General features: G+C 45.4%; 1 protein-coding gene across 1 annotated transcript in view; it reads left to right on the forward strand.

The window, feature by feature from the left end:
* The window catches only part of ACO2 (aconitase 2), a 62,637-nt gene extending 45,171 nt beyond the window's left edge, over window positions 1-17,466 (forward strand). The window contains exons 8-17 of the mRNA XM_069737028.1: window positions 10,582-10,687; window positions 10,770-10,927; window positions 11,148-11,221; window positions 11,498-11,609; window positions 13,105-13,227; window positions 13,872-14,027; window positions 14,126-14,317; window positions 15,893-16,025; window positions 16,461-16,582; window positions 16,884-17,466. Of these exons, the coding sequence (XP_069593129.1) occupies window positions 10,582-10,687; window positions 10,770-10,927; window positions 11,148-11,221; window positions 11,498-11,609; window positions 13,105-13,227; window positions 13,872-14,027; window positions 14,126-14,317; window positions 15,893-16,025; window positions 16,461-16,582; window positions 16,884-17,018 (1,311 nt within the window). The 3' untranslated portion in view covers window positions 17,019-17,466. The remainder of the gene's footprint in view (window positions 1-10,581; window positions 10,688-10,769; window positions 10,928-11,147; window positions 11,222-11,497; window positions 11,610-13,104; window positions 13,228-13,871; window positions 14,028-14,125; window positions 14,318-15,892; window positions 16,026-16,460; window positions 16,583-16,883) is intronic.
* The last annotated feature ends 1,234 nt before the right edge of the window (window positions 17,467-18,700 follow it).

Raw genomic sequence — 18,700 nt, forward strand, 5'->3', positions numbered from 1 at the left:
GCATCAAAGGATGCTTTTTATTTTTGTTATAAAAATGTTAAAAAAATACAAGGAATAAAACAATTCCACACATATTTTCCATAGGCTGCAGTAGGGGGCTGTGTGTGAGTGGCATGTCCTTGTGTGACTAGCATTTCAGCACTCACTCAGCAGTCTGTCTGAACATGTCGGAACATACCTGGCACTGCCTGGGTATGTCCCTGGTACATTTGCCACACGTGTATTTGTAGCAGTCAACACATCTCTCAGTTGCACAATTGTTCGTGCATTGATGGTTTACCTGACATTTCACCCTTTTGCCAGGGCTGGGTGTGGAAGGAAGTTGCCAAAGGAGTTTCTCCTTGTGTGCCTTCTTTTCAGTCACATGACAGCCACCTAACTCTTTTGCAAGCTCAACCAGGAAGTCCACCCGTCTCTCCAGCACCCCAGTGCATGCCTGATAAAGTACATGAGCATAGAGTGCTGCCATGTCAATCATGTTGTAGAACACGGCGACTGGCCATCTCCGTGTTCCTGCACGCACGCTGTACTCCCGCACCATTTGGTCCATTACATCCACACCGCACTGTGTGGTTGTATTGTGTGACCGTGTTTGGCTTCCTTTTGTTGGTATCCTCAGTCTCAACCACGCTCTGCATGCTGCTGAGAATGTAGACTGCCTTCTTTCGTTTGGGTGCATACACTGTCAGTGTGGCACCAGTGGTTGAAAACACCTGAGTGGTGAATTCAGTGCGGTCCATCTGTCTAGCGGATTGAGGAATTTCCCGGCGACTCTTGTTGACTGTGCCGAGGATAGTGGTTTCCCAGCTAAGCAGTCGTTGTGCAAGTGACAATAATAATATAATAATAATTTTTATTTATATAGTGCCAACATATTCCGCAACGCTTTACAAATTATAGAGGGGACTTGTACAGACAATAGACATTACAGCATAACAGAAATACAGTTCAAAACCGATACCAGGATGAATGAGGGCCCTGCTCGCAAGCTTACAAACTATGAGGAAAAGGGGAGACACGAGAGGTGGATGGTAACAATTGCTTTAGTTATTCGGACCAGCCATAGTGTAAAGCTCGGGTGTTCATGTTAAGCTGCATGAACCAGTTAATTGCCTAAGTATGTAGCAGTAACGACACAGAGGGCTATTAACTGCATAAAGTGAATGAGAACATAATGCGAGGAACCTGATTTTTTTTTTTTTTTTTTAACCCCTTCATGACCCAGCCTATTTTGACCTTAAAGACCTTGCCGTTTTTTGCAATTCTGACCAGTGTCCCTTCATGAGGTAATAACTCAGGAACGCTTCAATGGATCCTAGCGGTTCTGAGATTGTTTTTTCGTGACATATTGGGCTTCATGTTAGTGGTAAATTTAGGTCAATAAATTCTGTGTTTATTTGTGATAAAAACGGAAATTTGGCGAAAATTTTGAAAATTTCGCAATTTTCACATTTTGAATTTTTATTCTGTTAAACCAGAGAGTTATGTGACACAAAATAGTTAATAAATAACATTTCCCACACGTCTACTTTACATCAGCACAATTTTGGAAACAAAATTTTTTTTTGCTAGGAAGTTATAAGGGTTAAAATTTGACCAGCGATTTCTCATTTTTACAACGAAATTTACAAAACCATTTTTTTTAGGGACCACCTCACATTTGAAGTCAGTTTGAGGGGTCTATATGGCTGAAAATACCCAAAAGTGACACCATTCTAAAAACTGCACCCCTCAAGGTGCACAAAACCACATTCAAGAAGTTTATTAACCCTTCAGGTGCTTCACAGCAGCAGAAGCAACATGGAAGGAAAAAATGAACATTTAACTTTTTAGTCACAAAAATGATTTTTCAGCAACAATTTTTTTATTTTCCCAATGGTAAAAGGAGAAACTGAACCACGTACGTTGTTGTCCAATTTGTCCTGAGTACGCTGATACCTCATATGTGGGGGTAAACCACTGTTTGGGCGCACGGCAGGGCTTGGAAGGGAAGGAGCGCCATTTGACTTTTTGAATGAAAAATTGGCTGCACTCTTTAGCGGACACCATATCACATTTGGAGAGCCCCCGTGTGCCTAAAAATTGGAGCTCCCCCACAAGTGACCCCATTTTGGAAACTAGACGCCCCAAGGAACTTATCTAGATGCATAGTGAGCCCTTTAAACCCCCAGGTGCTTCACAAATTGATCCGTAAAAATGAAAAAGTACTTTTTTTTCACAAAAAAATTCTTTTAGCCTCAATTTTTTCATTTTCACATGGACAACAGGATAAAATGGATCCTAAAATTTGTTTGGCAATTTATCCTGAGTACACCGATACTTCACATGTGGGGGTAAACCACTGTTTGGGCACATGGTAAGGCTCGGAAGGGAAGGAGCGCCATTTGACTTTTTGAATGAAAAATTATCTCCATCGATAGCGGACACCATGTCGCGTTTGGAGAGACCCTGTGTGCTTAAACATTGGAGCTCCCCCACAAGTGACCCCATTTTGGAAACTGGACCCCCCAAGGAACTTATCTAGATGCCTAGTGAGCACTTTAAACCCTCAGGTGCTTCACAAATTGATCCGTAAAAATGAAAAAGTACTTTTTTTTCACAAAAAATTTATTTTCGCCTCAATTTTTTCATTTTCACATGGGCAATAGGATAAAATGGATCCTAAAATTTGTTGAGCAATTTCTCCCGAGTACGCCGATACCTCATATGTGGGGGTAAACCACTGTTTGGGCACACGGCAGGGCTCGGAAGGGAAGGCGCGCCTTTTAACTTTTTGAATGGAAAATTAGCTCCAATTGTTAGCGGACACCATGTCGCATTTGGAGAGCCCCTGTGTGCCTATGCAATGGAGCTCCCCCACAAGTGACCCCATTTTGGAAACTAGACCCCCCAAGGAACTTATCTAGATGCATACTGAGCACTTTAAACCCCCAGGTGCTTCACAGAAGTTTATAATGCAGAGCCATGAAAATAAAAAATAATTTTTCTTTTCTCAAAAATGATTTTTTAGCCTGGAATTTCCTATTTTGCCAATGGTAATAGGAGAAATTGGACCACAAATGTTGTTGTCCAGTTTGTCCTGAGTATGCAGATACCCCATATGTGGGGGTAAACCACTGTTTGGGCGCACGGCAGGGCTCAGAAGGGAAGGCACGCCATTTGGCTTTTTAAATGGAAAATTATCTCCAATCATTAGCGGACACCATGTCGCGTTTGGAGAGCCACTGTGTGCCTAAACATTGGAGATCCCCCACAAATTACCCCATTTTGGAAACTAGACCCCCAAAGGAACTAATCTAGATGTGTGGTGAGCACTTTGAACCCTCAAGTGCTTCACAGAAGTTTATAACGCAGAGCCATGAAAATAAAAAAAAAAAATTATTTTCTCAAAAATGAATTTTAGCCCGCAATTTTTTATTTTCCCAAGGGTAACAGGAGAAATTTGACCCCAAAAGTTGTTGTCCAGTTTCTCCTGAGTACGCTGATACCCCATATGTGGGGGTAAACCACTGTTTAGGCACATGCTGGGGCTCGGAAGTGAAGTAGTGACGTTTTGAAATGCAGACTTTGATGGAATGCTCTGCGGGCGTCACGTTGCGTTTGCAGAGCCCCTGATGTGGCTAAACAGTAGAAACCCCCCACAAGTGACCCCATTTTGGAAACTAGACCCCGAAAGGAACTTATCTAGATGTGAGGTGAGCACTTTGAACCCCCAAGTGCTTCACAGAAGTTCATAACACAGAGCAGTGAAAATAATAAATACGTTTTCTTTCCTCAAAAATAATTTTTTAGCCCAGAATTTTTTATTTTACCAAGGGTTACAGGAGAAATTGGACCACAAAAGTTGTTGTCCAGTTTCTCCTGAGTACGCTGATACCCCATGTGTGGGGGTAAACCACTGTTTGGGCACACGTGGGGGCTCAGAAGGGAAGTAGTGACTTTTGAAATGCAGACTTTGATGGAATGGTCTGCGGGCGTCACATTGCGTTTGCAGAGCCCCTGGTGTGCCTAAACAGTAGAAACCCCCCACAAGTGACCCCATTTTGGAAACTAGACCCCCAAAGGAACTTATCTAGATGTGTGGTGAGCACTTTCAACCCCCAAGTGCTTTACAGAAGTTTATAACGCAGAGCCGTGAAAATAATAAATACGTTTTCTTTCCTCAAAAATAATTTTTTAGCCCAGAATTTTTTATTTTCCCAAGGGTTACAGGAGAAATTGGACCGCAAAAGTTGTTGTCCAGTTTCTCCTGAGTACGCTGATGCCCCATGTGTGGGGGTAAACCACTGTTTGGGCACACGTGGGGGCTCAGAAGGGAAGTAGTGACTTTTGAAATGCAGACTTTGATGGAATGGTCTGCGGGCGTCACGTTGCGTTTGCAGAGCCCCTGGTGTGCCTAAACAGTAGAAACCCCCCACAAGTGAGCCCATTTTGGAAACTAGACCCCCCAAGGAACTTATCTAGATATGTGGTGAGCACTTTGAACCCCCAAGTGCTTCACAGACGTTTACAACGCAGAGCCGTGAAAATAAAAAATCATTTTTCTTTCCTCAAAAATGATGTTTTAGCAAGCAATTTTTTATTTTCTCAAGGGTAACAGGAGAAATTGGACCCCAGTAATTGTTGCGCAGTTTGTCCTGAGTATGCTGGTACCCCATATGTGGGGGTAAACCACTGTTTGGGCACACGTCGGGGTTCGGAAGTGAGGGAGCACCATTTGAATTTTTGAATACAAGATTGGCTGGAATCAATGGTGGCGCCATGTTGCGTTTGGAGACCCCCTGAAGTGCCTAAACAGTGGAAACCCCTCAATTCTACCTCCAACACACCCCTAACCCTTATCCCAACTGTAGCCGTAACCCTAATCACAACCCTAACCCCAACACACCCCTAACCACAACCCTAACCCCAACACACCCCTAACCCTAACCACAACCCTAATTCCAACCCAACTCTAAGGCTATGTGCCAACGTTGCGGATTCGTATGAGATTTTTCAGCATCATTTTTGAAAAATCCGCGGGTAAAAGGCACTGCGTTTTACCTGTGGATTTACCGTGGATTTCCAGTGTTTTTTGTGCGGATTTCACCTGTGGATTCCTATTGAGGAACAGGTGTAAAACGCTGCGGAATCCGCACAAAGAATTGGCATGCTGCGGAAAATACAACGCAGCGTTCCCGCGCGGTATTTTCTGCACCATGGGCACAGCGGATTTGGTTTTCCATATGTTTACATGGTACTGTAAACCCGATGGAACACTGCTGCGAATCCGCAGCGGCCAATCCGCACCGTGTGCACATAGCCTAATTCTAAAGGTATGTGCACACGCTGCGGAAAACGCTGCGGATCCGCAGCAGTTTCCCATGAGTGTACAGTTCAATGTGAACCTATGGGAACCAAAAATCGCTGTACACATGCTGCGGAAAAACTGCACGGAAACGCAGCGGTTTACATTCCGCAGCATGTCACTTCTTTCTGCGGATTCCGCAGCGGTTTTAGAACTGCTCCAATAGAAAATCGCAGTTGTAAAACCGCAGTGAAATGCGCAGAAAAACCGCGGTAAATCCACGATAAATCGGCAGCGGTTTAGCACTGTGGATTTTTCAAATCCGCTGCGGAAAAATCCGCATAGGACCAGAATACGTGTGCACATACCGAAACCCTAACCCTAGCCCTAACCCTACCCCTAACCCTAGCCCTAACCCTACCCCTACCCCTAACCCTAGCCCTAACCCTACCCCTAACCCTACCCCTAACCCTAACCCTACCCCTAACCCTACCCCTACCCCTAACCCTACCCCTAACCCTAACCCTAGTTCTTACCCCAACCTTAGTGAAAAAAAAAAAAATTCTTTATTTTTTTTATTGTCCCTATCTATGGGGGTGACAAAGGGGGGGGTCATTTACTATTTTTTTTATTTTGATCACTGAGATAGGATATATCTCAGTGATCAAAATTCACTCTGGAACGAATCTGCCGGCCGGCAGATTCGGCGGGCGCACTGCACATGCGCCCGCCATTTTGGAAGATGGCGGCGCCCAGGAAAGAAGACGGACGGACCTCGGGCGGCCAGGTAAGTATAAGGGGGGGGAGATCAGGGCACGGGGGGGGCGTCGGAGCACGGGGGGGTGGATCGGATCATGGGGGGGGGGTGGATCGGAACACGGGGGGGGGGGTGGATCGGAACACGGGAGGGAGGATTGGAGCACGGGGAAGGATTGGAGCACGGGGTGAGGGATCGCTGTGCGGGGGGGGTGGATCGGTGTGCGGGGGGGGGATCGGAGTGCGGGGGGGTTTGATTGCAGCACAGGGGGTGTGATTGGTGCACGGGGAAGCGGACAGGAGGACGGGGGAGCGGAGCACAGGACGGAGGGGAGCGGACCACAGATCGGGGGGCTGGGGGGGCGATCGGAGGGGTGGGGTGGGTGCACATAAGTGTTTCCAGCCATGGCCGATGATATTGCAGCATCGGCCATGGCTGGATTGTAATATTTCACCAGTTTTTTAGGTGAAATATTACAAATCGCTCTGATTGGCAGTTTCACTTTCAACAGCCAATCAGAGCGATCGTAGCCACGAGGGGGTGAAGCCACCCCCCCTGGGCTAAACTACCACTCCCCCTGTCCCTGCAGATCGGGTGAAATGGGAGTTAACCCTTTCACCCGGCCTGCAGGGACGCGATCTTTCCATGACGCATATGCTGCGTCATGGGTCGGAATGGCACCGACTTTCATGACGCAGCGTATGCGTCAAAGGTCGGGAAGGGGTTAATAGACCACACAGGGATCGTTAGGTTAATGCATTGAGGCGGTAGGCCAGTCTGAACAAATGAGTTTTTAGGGTACGCTTAAAACTGTGGGGATTGGGGATTAATCGTATTAACCTAGGTAGTGCATTCCAAAGAATCGGCGCAGCACGTGTAAAGTCTTGGAGACGGGAGTGGGAGGTTCTGATTATTGAGGATGCTAACCTGAGGTCATTAGCGGAGCGGAGGGCACGGGTAGGGTGGTAGACTGAGACCAGAGAGGAGATGTAGGGTGGTGCTGAGCCATGGAGTGCTTTGTGGATGAGGGTAGTAGTTTTGTACTGGATTCTGGAATGGATGGGTAGCCAGTGTAATGACTGGCACAAGGTAGAGGCATTGGTGTAACGGTTGGTGAGGAATATGATCCTGGCAGCAGCATTCAGGACAGATTGGAGCGGGGAAAGTTTGGTAAGAGGGAGGCCGATTAGTAGAGAGTTACAATAGTCCAGACGAGAATGAATAAGTGAAACAGTAAGAGTTTTTGCAGAGTCGAAAGTAAGAAAAGGGCGAATTCTAGAAATGTTTTTGAGATGCAGGTAAGAAGAGCGAGCCAGTGATCGGATGTGGGGGGTGAATGAAAGGTCAGAATCAAGGATGACCCCAAGGCAGCGGGCATGTTGCTTTGGAGTAATGGTGGAACCGCACACGGAGATGGCAATGTCAGGCAAAGGTAGGTTAGTAGAGGGAGAAAACACGAGGAGTTCAGTTTTTGACAGGTTTAGTTTCAGATAGAGGGAGGACATGATGTTAGAGACAGCGGTAAGACAATCACTGGTGTTTTCTAAAAAGGTCGGCGTGACAACAGGAGAAGAGGTGTATAATTGGGTGTCGTCAGCATAGAGATGGTACTGGAAACCAAATCTACTGATTGTTTGTCCAATAGGGGCAGTATACAAAGAGAAGAGGAGGGGGCCTAGGACTGATCCTTGAGGAACCCCAACAGTAAGGGGAAGGTGAGAGGAGGAGGAACCAGCAAAACATACAGTGAAGGATCGGTCAGAGAGATAGGAGGAGAACCAAGAGAGAACGGTGTCCTTGAGGCCGATGGAGCGGAGCATAGTGAGGAGGAGCTGATGATCCACAGTATCGAATGCTGCAGAGAGATCCAAGAGAATTAGCATGGAGTAGTGACCATTAGATTTAGCTGTTAGTAGGTCATTAGAGACTTTAGTGAGGGCAGTTTCAGTAGAGTGTAAAGAACGGAAGCCAGATTGAAGAGGGTCGAGAAGAGTTATCTGAGAGATAGCGGGTAAGACGGGAGTGGACCAGGCGTTCGAGGAGTTTAGAGATGAAGGGAAGATTAGAGACAGGTCTATAATTAGCGGCACAGTTTTGATCGAGGGATGGTTTTTTAAGTAATGGATGTATGATGGCATGCTTAAATGAGGAGGGAAAAATACCGGAAGTGAGGGAAAGGTTGAATATTTTTGTTAGGTGAGAGGTGACAGCTGGGGAAAGGGACTGGAGGAGATGTGACGGAATGGGGTCACTGGTGCAAGTGGTCGGGCGAGAAGATGCAAGGAGCGTGCTTACTTCTTCTTCTGTAACTGCTTCAAAGTGAACTAGATGCCGTGGGGGAGGGAGGACAGTGCATGGTATGAAGAGATTGGGAGATGATTTCCTGTCGAATGTGGTCAATTTTTTCTTTGAAGTAATTGGCCAGATTGTCAGCACGGAGATCCGTGGTTGGGGCCTGCTCTCTTGGGTTGAGTAGGGACTGGAACGTGTCAAAGATACGTTTAGGGTTATTGGACAATGATGTAAAGAAATGGTCCGTGGTTACAGTTCTGCGGTTTCGGGTCATAGTGGCAATGATCCTTGGGTTTCCCAGGTTTGCTGACCAGCTGTCACGTAGTGATGGAATCTTGGTCACCCCCCGCAAGATAATGACTGAAATAAATTCCATTAGTTCCGGGAGACACATGAACCAATCCACCTGCTCCGTGTGACGTGCATGTTGAGTAGTCCATTCTTCAATGCTACGAAGCATGTCAAGACTGATAAAACAGAGGAAGCTCGGAAGGCGACTCTGGACACTTCGTCTGGCCTTAGCACTTGGCTCTCCATCTGTAGGGTACGGTTCTATTGGGGTCAAATGGAGATGTTTCCCCACTTGTACTTCATGCCACACTGTGCCATCTTTTGCGGTCTGTCGGCTCACTCGCCAACCGAGCTCTCTTTTTTGGTAGAGGAGGAGTCTCCTCATCTGCAAGATAAATAATTTCAAATAAGCATTTTGTTTTGGTTCAAAATAAAAAAGATAGTCAGGAAATAAAATAGGTAACTCTCACTGCCTTTTTTGGCATCCTGTTCCGTCCGTTTTTGAAACAAGCAGAACAGGATCCCTTTTGGCCCCCGTGCACCGTGGGTGATGTCCGTGTGCTATCCGTGAATCCACAGATAGTGCTGTCTGCTGTCACCACATACTCACCTCCCTCCAACGCCTCTTCTCCTCTCACTTCTGGTTCACTCTTGGGCTCAGTGAAGTGAATATTCATAGCCTAATGAGCGGCACCGGAAGTGAGAGGAACTGTCAGCGCTGGACTGAGGTGAATATGAAATTCTTTATTTTTAGGCTTTTCACTTTCCTCCGTTGTCCGTGCACACGGAAGTCACACGGATGACATCTGTGTGCATGGAGGTTTTCGGCAAAAAGCGGTCCGTGCTTCCGCAAAACAACGGACATGTCTCTGTGTGGAGCAGACGGACACGCATGTGCTCCACACAGAGACACAGTTCGTGCGGAATGGGGCCATAGGGGAACATGTGTCCCGTATGTCCGTGCCTACGGCATGTGTCACCACATGTGCCGGTTGAAGGACTGTCTTCTCCATCTGAGTCTGAAGGGTTTGTGTTGCTCAGAATCAGTTCCAATGTCTCTTCAATGGTGTACCTTCTCTCCATTTTCTTTCCTGTGAACAAAATAGGTTTCTCCCCCACACTCAGGGAGAAACCAAAATAGGTTTTTCTTGTGAGCAGCAACCCCCACACTCAGGAATAGCTTGCATTAAGGCCCCGTCACACATAGCGACGCTTAAGTGATCCCGACAACGATACGACCTGTCAGGGATCGTTGCTGCGTCGCTATGTGGTCGCTGGTGAGATGTCAAACAGTGAGATCTCCCCAACGACGCAGCAGCGATGCGGCGACCTGTACAACAATGCTATTTCATGACGATTCAATGGGACGTCCTGTCAACGAGGTCGTTTGTATGGTGTCAAACACAGCGATGTGTGCTACCCAGCGGGACCTCAACGATCAAAAAATGGCCCAGGCCATTCCGACACGACCAGCGATCTCACAGCAGGGGCCTGGTCGCTGCTACGTGTCACACATAGCGAGATCGCTACTGAGGTCGCTGTTGCGTCACAAAACTTGTGACTCAGCAGCGATCTCGCTAGCGATCTCGCTATGTGTGACGGGGGCTTTATTCTGTTTACACACTCTTATCTTAGATAATCCCCCCTGCAGATTCCTCAGGCAAGAGCACATTTACAAATGAAAGGATGCTAATTAAGGTGTCACTATGGACTGAGGGTCATTTGACCCTCTCTCAGGACTTCAGGGGGGATCTTGAAATTCCTGGGACTTCTAGTGTTAAACTTCCCCTCCCAGCACTCAGCAGTTACTGATGTCAGATTGCATGCACCGCAGCCTGTCATTCACTGTGAGGAGTTTGAGAAACACAAATTGACTTCTGAACTCTTTTCTGTTCCTATGGTAGCATTTTATGTTTTTTGGCAAATTTGAAGAACTGTACTTTATCTTCCATAGCTAAAACCTCACATCAATGGACCGTTTACCCCTGACCTGGCAAACCCTGTATCTGAGGTAGGAGCTGTTGCAGAACAGAAAGGATGGCCTTTGGATATCAGAGTTGGTAGGTTATGCTGTAAGAAGAGTGACAAATCTTGTAATTAATCTGCATTTGTTGTGTAACCTCTGTTCTCTGTGACTGCCAGGTCTCATTGGTAGCTGTACAAACTCGAGCTATGAGGATATGGGCCGGGCAGCTGCTGTAGCAAAGCAAGCCTTAGCGCACGGACTGAAATGCAAATCTCAGTTTACAATCACTCCAGGTTCTGAACAGATCAGAGCCACCATTGAGCGAGACGGATATGTAAGTATTGGCTCATCTTCTATCTGCAGAATGCTGCAATTTGTTAGATAGTATTGCTGTAAATATTATTTACCTTCTAGTTTTCACCTTGGGGAAATGACATTAGTAAAAGCAACATAATTTAATGTTTGTCCTCTGGAAGCTTAAGAACACTGAAAAATGTAGTGCCGGGATTAAATTCTCATTCTCAAGATTAGTTGTCGTTTCTCTTAATTTATAGGCTGCCGTTCTTCGTGATGTGGGTGGTGTAGTACTTGCCAATGCCTGTGGGCCCTGTATTGGTCAATGGGACAGGTATGTTGACTTCAGACCATTTCCTGGCAATTGTCCATATAAGGGCTTGTTTCCATTTGCGAGAAACATGTCCGTGTCTTGCATGTGGAAACTAAGCTCTGGCGCCGGCACTCCGGAGCGGAGCGTGCGGCTGCATGTGTTGCTATGCGGCCGCACGCTCCGCTCCGGAGTGCCGGCGCCAGAGCTTCGTTTCCACATGCGAGACACGGACGTGTTTCTCGCAAATGGAAACAAGCCCTAAAGAGCAGTAGTTGATTTAGTATATCTTTTATGCAGGAAGGATATTAAAAAGGGTGAAAAGAACACGATTGTCACCTCATACAACAGAAACTTCACTGGAAGGAATGATGCAAATCCTGAGACTCATGCATTTGTCACATCGCCAGAGGTATTTATTTGCAGGAAGCATAAATGTGGTGGATCGCAGGCTGTGTTCTGCTCTACAGAAGTTGATGATTGTAAAAGGGGTTATCTCATAAACCACGTATTCCGTAAGTCTACACAATTGGGGGTTGGTGGAAATTGTATGATCACTGTGGCCCAACTACTGGAGGTCCCATCAGTTAACAGAATGGTGGTCTTAAATTCCCCAGTGTGAATGTAGTGACATTGTCACATTACATTTAATGATTGTGTGTATGTTTAATGACTCTTGTGTGCACTAGGATGCTTGGTCGTACGATTTGAGACTTGCAGTTGCTCGACCAGTGTCTGCATGTAGCCTTAGGCTATGTGCACACTTTGCGGTTTTTACCGCGGAACCGCGGCGATTTTGATGCTGCGGGTCCGCAGCAGTTTCCATTGCGTTTACAGTAACCTGTAAACCCTATGGAAACCGCAAACAGCTGTGCACATGCTGCGGGAAAAACCGCGCAGAAACGCAGCGGTTTATAACCCGCAGCATGTCACTTCTTTGTGCAGAATCGCAGCGATTCTGCACCCATAGAAATGCATTGATCCGCTTACTTCCCGCATGGGGCTGTGCCCACCATGCGGGAAGTAAGCGGATAATGTGCGGGTTATACCCGGGGTGGAGGAGAGGAGACTCTCCTCCAGGCCCCGGGAACCATATTTGTGGTTAAAAAAAGAATTAAAATAAAAAATGTTATACTCACCTCTCAGCGCTGCAGGGTTGCTGTGCGAGCAGGGCCTGCGGTGACGTTGCGGTCACATGACCGTGACGTCACGAAGGTCATTCTCGCACAGCATTTTTGGAACCGGGCCGCCGCCTGCAGCTCCAAGGAGATCGGGACGTCAGAGGGTGAGTATATCATTATTTTTTATTTTTAACATTACTATTGATGCTGCATATGCATATGCAGCATCAATAGTAGGAAATCCGCAGCGGAAACCAAAGGACAAAACGTGATAAATCTGCAGGGATAACCGCAGCGGTTTTGCCCTGCAGATTTATCAAATCCGCTGCGGGAGAACCCGCAGGGACCAGACGCAACGTGTGAACATGGCCTAAATGTTGATTCACTTAGTTAAGTATTGATATGTAAAGCATTGGTCTAGTTTGAATTATACTAGTGCATATAGTACATATGCATTCTCATGTGGTTCTCTTTCTATCAAGTTCTCTATTTAACCCCTTCCTGAGATTGAACTTACTGGTACATCCAATGTCTGGTTTCTGTAATGAGTCAGGCTTGGGTGTATGGGCGTCATCAAAGAAACTAGTCTCTTCCCACTATCTCATGGAAGGCTCAAAATTATAGCTGTGTGTAGAAAACTGCCGTGTCTGTGTGTTCACGAGGAGCACTACAGTATCTGACTTGTATGTCACGATCACCAATATTCTGAGAAGTTAATTGAAAATAAGATTGAACTTTAAATGTCATAAAGTTAACATTTTTGGGACTTTTTTTTTTGTCTTCTAGATAGTCACAGCTTTGTCAATTGCGGGAACCCTAAAGTTTGACCCAGAAAAAGATTTTCTCACTGGTGCCGATGGAAAGAAATTCAAGTTGGAAGCACCAGATGCAGATGAGCTGCCAAAATCTGTGAGTATTCACTTAGGTTGCCTCCAAGGAATGTAAGGCTAATTGCCTTGTTTTTCACCTGAAGGGTTAAACTACCTGACAGCAGTTTTGAATATGGTGAGGGGTGGTTTTTAAAATGGTATTGTTTTTTGTTTAGATAGATAGAACCCCCTTTAACACTCCAAGGTCACTTCAAATTTGAATAGGTCCTTTCGAAAACATTAAGGTTTTTGTAAATTTCTTTGAAAAAATGAAATTGCTGCTACAATGTTAAAGCTTCTAACATCCTAACAAAGTACAAGAACCTTTTACTAATGGTGCTGATGTACAGAAGACATGAGGGAAATGTTATTGATTAATGGTTTTATGTGCTGAGACTTTCTGGATTAAAGGGATGTTTGAAAACTGCAACATCTTTTTAAATTAGTCAAATTTGATTTTAATAAGCGCAAAACCTATTGACCCAAATTTACTACTAACCTAGTGCAATGTGTCATGAAAAATGTCTCAATAAGTGGGATCGATTGAAGCGTTCTAGAGTTATTACCACAGTGACAGATTTAAAAATCCTTATCACTAATGGGTTAAAGATGTGCTCTTTTGATCTCCTGGATAATACTCTGTAGTAAAGATCACATTTTCCATTATATCTGCTCTTGTGTTAGAGTTTTGATCCAGGTCAGGACACCTACCAGTACCCACCTAAAGATGGAAGTGGTGAGCGTGTAGATGTGAGCACCACAAGCCAGCGCCTGCAGCTTCTCGAGCCTTTTGACAGGTGGGATAGAAAAGATTTGGAAAACATGCAGATTCTTATAAAGGTAAAACATGGCAACCTTTACGCATACTCTAGTTACTAGGCAACTTGTATCTAATCATGAAGCAAGTATGAGATTCTTATTCTGTGCTTTCATGGCAGGTAAAAGGCAAGTGTACAACAGATCACATTTCTGCAGCTGGACCCTGGTTGAAATTTAGAGGTCACTTGGACAACATTTCTAATAACTTACTGATTGGTGCCATCAACATAGAGAACAACAAAGCCAATAGCGTGAAAAATATTGCAACTCAGGAATATGGACCAATTCCTGACACGGCTCGCTACTACAAGGTAATGGTTTTTGTAGTTCCATACAAGGTGTGAGAAACTAGGCTACTTCCACATGTCCCTTGATGCACCAATTCCCTCCTTTCCATCTCAGATATTGGGTCTCAAGCTTCCACAGTTTATTACATGTACAATGTGGGCCATCCTTCGAGATGCTTTCAGACACCTAATGAATGTAAATTCAGCTCTGCACACTAATGAATTGGTTGTGAGTCTGTGCCCTTACTGTTCAGATGGCAAACTAATCTACATGGCAGAAGTGTTGTACACTGTCACAATAACGACTCATTTTCACTGCCAATGTCAAATATTGTTTGAATGTGACTGTTAAACCCCTTAGCATGGGATACTGACCTCAGACCTCTAGTTCATCTTGTCAGGATCTCTTGATAACTGTATGCAAAGGAAAAATGCTGCAGGACCTATTTCTGGTTTCTCATACTCGATCATTATCTCACGGAGATATTTAACATGGTCTCAAGTAAATCTTTGCCAATGTATTGGTTTACTAAACATGACAATGAAAAGTCAGTTTAGGACTATATCACATTCTATGGTTTTCGAGGGTAAAAAGAAATCCTTCTTCCTTGAAACGATAGCAGTGACTGTTAACTGATTACAAATGCATGGAAGAATGATTTCACACATGGAATTTTGCCATGAAAGACTGGGAAGTATTACAATCTCACGTATGCCCATTTTGAGATTATGCTGGAGATGAGCAAACTACATCAGGGCTTTCACCTTTACCTGTTTGCTATAGCAACGCAAATGGGAAGAAACCAGGGACAATATGGCACAGATTCATGGAGACTTACATTTTGTGGACCAGTCTTATTGAGGGTTGTGTAGGAAAGATGTGCCTTGCCAGTAGAGTTGCTCCAGTGATTGATGTGGAGTACCACCTCCGGTGTAAGACACCGCTACTTTTGTAGTTTGACAAGGATGTGTAGTCATACCCTGCCCCAACTCAGCCCATTTTGGTGTAGCTGCCCAAAACTGACGTGAAAATGCCAAATATTTTGACTTTGGGGCTTTTGTCTTCTTGCAGACCGTTATCAAAAATAAGTGTGACTATTAGTGATGAGCGAGTATACTCGTTCCTTGGGTTTTCCCGAGCACGCTCGTGTGACCTCCGAGGATTTGTTAGTGTTCGGAGATTTAGTTTTCATCGCCGAATTTGAATGATTTACAGCTATTAGCCAGCTTGATTACATGTGGGGATTCCCTAGCAACCAGGCAACCCCCACATGTTCTCAGCCTGGCTAGTAGCTGTAAATGATTCAGCTGCCGTGATAACTAAATCTCTGAACACTAATAAATACTCGGAGATCACCCGAACGTGCTCGGGAAAACCCGAGCAACGAGTACACTCCCTCATCACTAATAACTATTTTATTCTGGAGAGAGATAACACTGTTAATTATATACTTATGTCTACAGATATTTAACTCCTTCTTACAGCCCCTAAAGCAGGACTTGTAGGGGGCTACACGGAATATCTAAGCATGCATCTCTCGGGGCAGGTGCACGTTTCTGATGTGGCTTCTATTTTTAATGGTTTCTTACCTTTTGCAGGCACATGGAATTAAATGGGTTGTAATCGGCGATGAGAACTATGGGGAAGGATCTAGTAGAGAGCATGCAGCCCTAGAACCAAGGCATTTGGGAGGAAGAGCCATAATTACCAAGAGCTTTGCAAGAATTCATGGTAAATGGAGTGCAGTTATGGTTGTTTTCTCTTTAAGGCTATGTTCACACGTTGCTTATTTTGCTGTGGATCCGCAGCGTTTCAGCATCTGCGGGTCCGGAGCAGTTTCCCATGCGTTTACAGTACAATGTAAACCTATGGGAAACGCAATCCACAGTGCACATGCTGCAGAAAAAACCATGCAGAAACGCAGCGGTTTACATTCCGCAGCATGTCAATTCTTTGTGCGGAATCCGCAGCGGTTTTACACCTGCTCCATAATAGAAAACCGCATTGGCATCTGCACAAAAACCGTGGTAAATCTGCAATAAATCCGCAGGAAAAGCGCAGTGTTTTTGCCCTGCGGATTTATCAAATCTGCGGAAAAATCCGCAGTGGACCATTCTAGGTGTGCACATACCCTAACAGTACGCTAATACTAGAACTATATTTCAGAAACCAACCTTAAAAAGCAAGGACTTCTGCCTCTAACATTCTCTGACCCAGCTGATTATGATAAAATTCATCCTGAAGACAAAATCACACTGGCCGGCCTTAAGGACTTGGCACCTGGAAAGGTAATTATTCTAGCAGAAATATACTGCTATGCATTGTCACTTACCTACTTGGATGATGCTGTTTCTGATCAAAGCTCATTCAGTTGGCTGCTGTTAGAGGCCGGTGCCAGCTACAACCGTTTGTACTCCATGTATATAGGCTGCGGTTGTATGGAGTGGGCTTGGGAGCTTGGCTCCCTACAGACATGTAATATTTATATCACATGTTGGGAAGGGGTTAATAAACACTTGGGATTCATAAACCTTGTCAATACTCTCAATTTCTATTAGAATTCCTTATTGTCTGCTTCTCTCATTGCAGCCTGTAAAATGTATCATCACTCATCAGAACGGAAGCCAGGAGAATATTCTACTGAACCACACCTTCAATGAGACACAGATTGAATGGTTCCAGGCCGGCAGCGCTCTGAACCGCATGAAAGAGCTCCAGAAGTAGATGCACTTTCGACCCAAAAATTTCCTTTGCCACTTACTGACTGTTCGTTCTCAGAATGGTTAACCGTAACAATGTGTCAGACACTTAAATGAATAGCACTTACACTGCTTCCTTATCCAGGCCGTTTTAAAAAATATATATAAAATCTGTTTAAGATTTTCTTTATTGTGGGATCTCCAATGCTGTTACAGCTCTTGCGTGGTGTCATCCTAACATTTCTTATATTTATTGACCGTTTTGTTATCTGCTCAACTAATCATGCTGCTGTAACGCTCTCCAGTCTGTGAGGTTAAAATGACTCGTGCTGCATTACAAGAAGTATTTCATTTCAGAGCAGAGTTGATAAATTAAACCGTGATTGGACATATTGCATTTAGTAGTTATGTTCTTTTGTGGCACTGATAATTTTGATTCCACAAACGGTTCAATTAAAAAGCTTTTTCTATGATTTCCGAGTGAACTTGTGATCTTGACCCAAGCCCAGCAGGTAATGATGCTACTTTTCCTTACTCCTTTGTTCAAGCATGTTTGTAAGATGCTTTACATTCAGTGGTTCAATGGTGACTTCTGTCCTAATGCTAAGATGTCTGACCTGGTAATTGGCACAGGTGATCTGTGCCTGCTTTACCATAGCTTTTATTCAAAGTTTTAAAAATGGACAAGGGTATCCTAAACCTGTAAGTAAATGGATGTATCTTTGCTAGTGATCGAGTGTACTCCTTGCTGGGGTTTTCCCGAGCATGCTCGGGTGACCTCCGAGTATTTGACTGCTCAGAGATTGTTTTTCTATTTGCCACGACAGCACCCACTAGAGAGGGGATCCGCCCCTAGGAACAGGAAACCTACAGAGAGATAAAAGGGGCGGTCCCCCCTCGCTCCTCACTTGGTTTCCTGTTCCTAGATGGGAACCCTCAAAGAGAATCCCTGCAAGTTATTTATGAAGAGGAAAGCTCGCCTGGATTGCCGCCTGTACGACTGCTGTGCGGCAGGGGCTCCAGACCGAGTATCAGAGACAGGGGAATGTTCCTGTTGGCTCCCTCCTCTTCTGGTCGCATCAGATTGGATGCTTATATGGCAACAGTCTCCCTGCTGGGACACTGTTGAAATGCTCCACTGCATGGTCACAGGATTCCCCTCATAAGCCGGTAAGTGGCTGCTGTATGGGAGCTGTGGAAAGCAGCACTTACCCCCTCTGTGCGATCCTGCTGCCAGTAGCTAGCGGCGTTGTTCCCAGGATAGCGATGCAGTTCTGGATGGTGCACGAGCTGAGTGCTGAGACCGGCGCAGGGTAGCTGCAGGGGCGCTTACCTCCTCAGTAGCAGTGTCTTCAGCCGCATGGATCATGGAGGCGCATGCGCAGTATGGTGGGGGTCCCGGAAGTGGATGTTTGAACTTCCGGGGGCGCGGGGGTCAGACTAGCGTTTCCTGTGTGGACGCCATAGTATTCCTGTGCAGTGGATGTGGTGAAAGTCATCCCATTCTACACCCCAGGCTGATCAAACAACCTGGCAGCCGGTATATAAATAAAGTCCCCGGTGAATGTATAGAACGCTTCATAGAAGCTTATGGTAGTCTCTTCTGCTTGTGTTTTTTATAGGCAAAAAGGATGGGAAAGTCTAAGCACAAGCAGTGTGCGATATGTACCGAGCCCCTACCTGATTCCTACATAAAGAAATTGTGTC

Source organism: Ranitomeya imitator, chromosome 8 (assembly GCF_032444005.1).
Source record: "Ranitomeya imitator isolate aRanImi1 chromosome 8, aRanImi1.pri, whole genome shotgun sequence".
Lineage (NCBI taxonomy): Eukaryota > Metazoa > Chordata > Amphibia > Anura > Dendrobatidae > Ranitomeya > Ranitomeya imitator.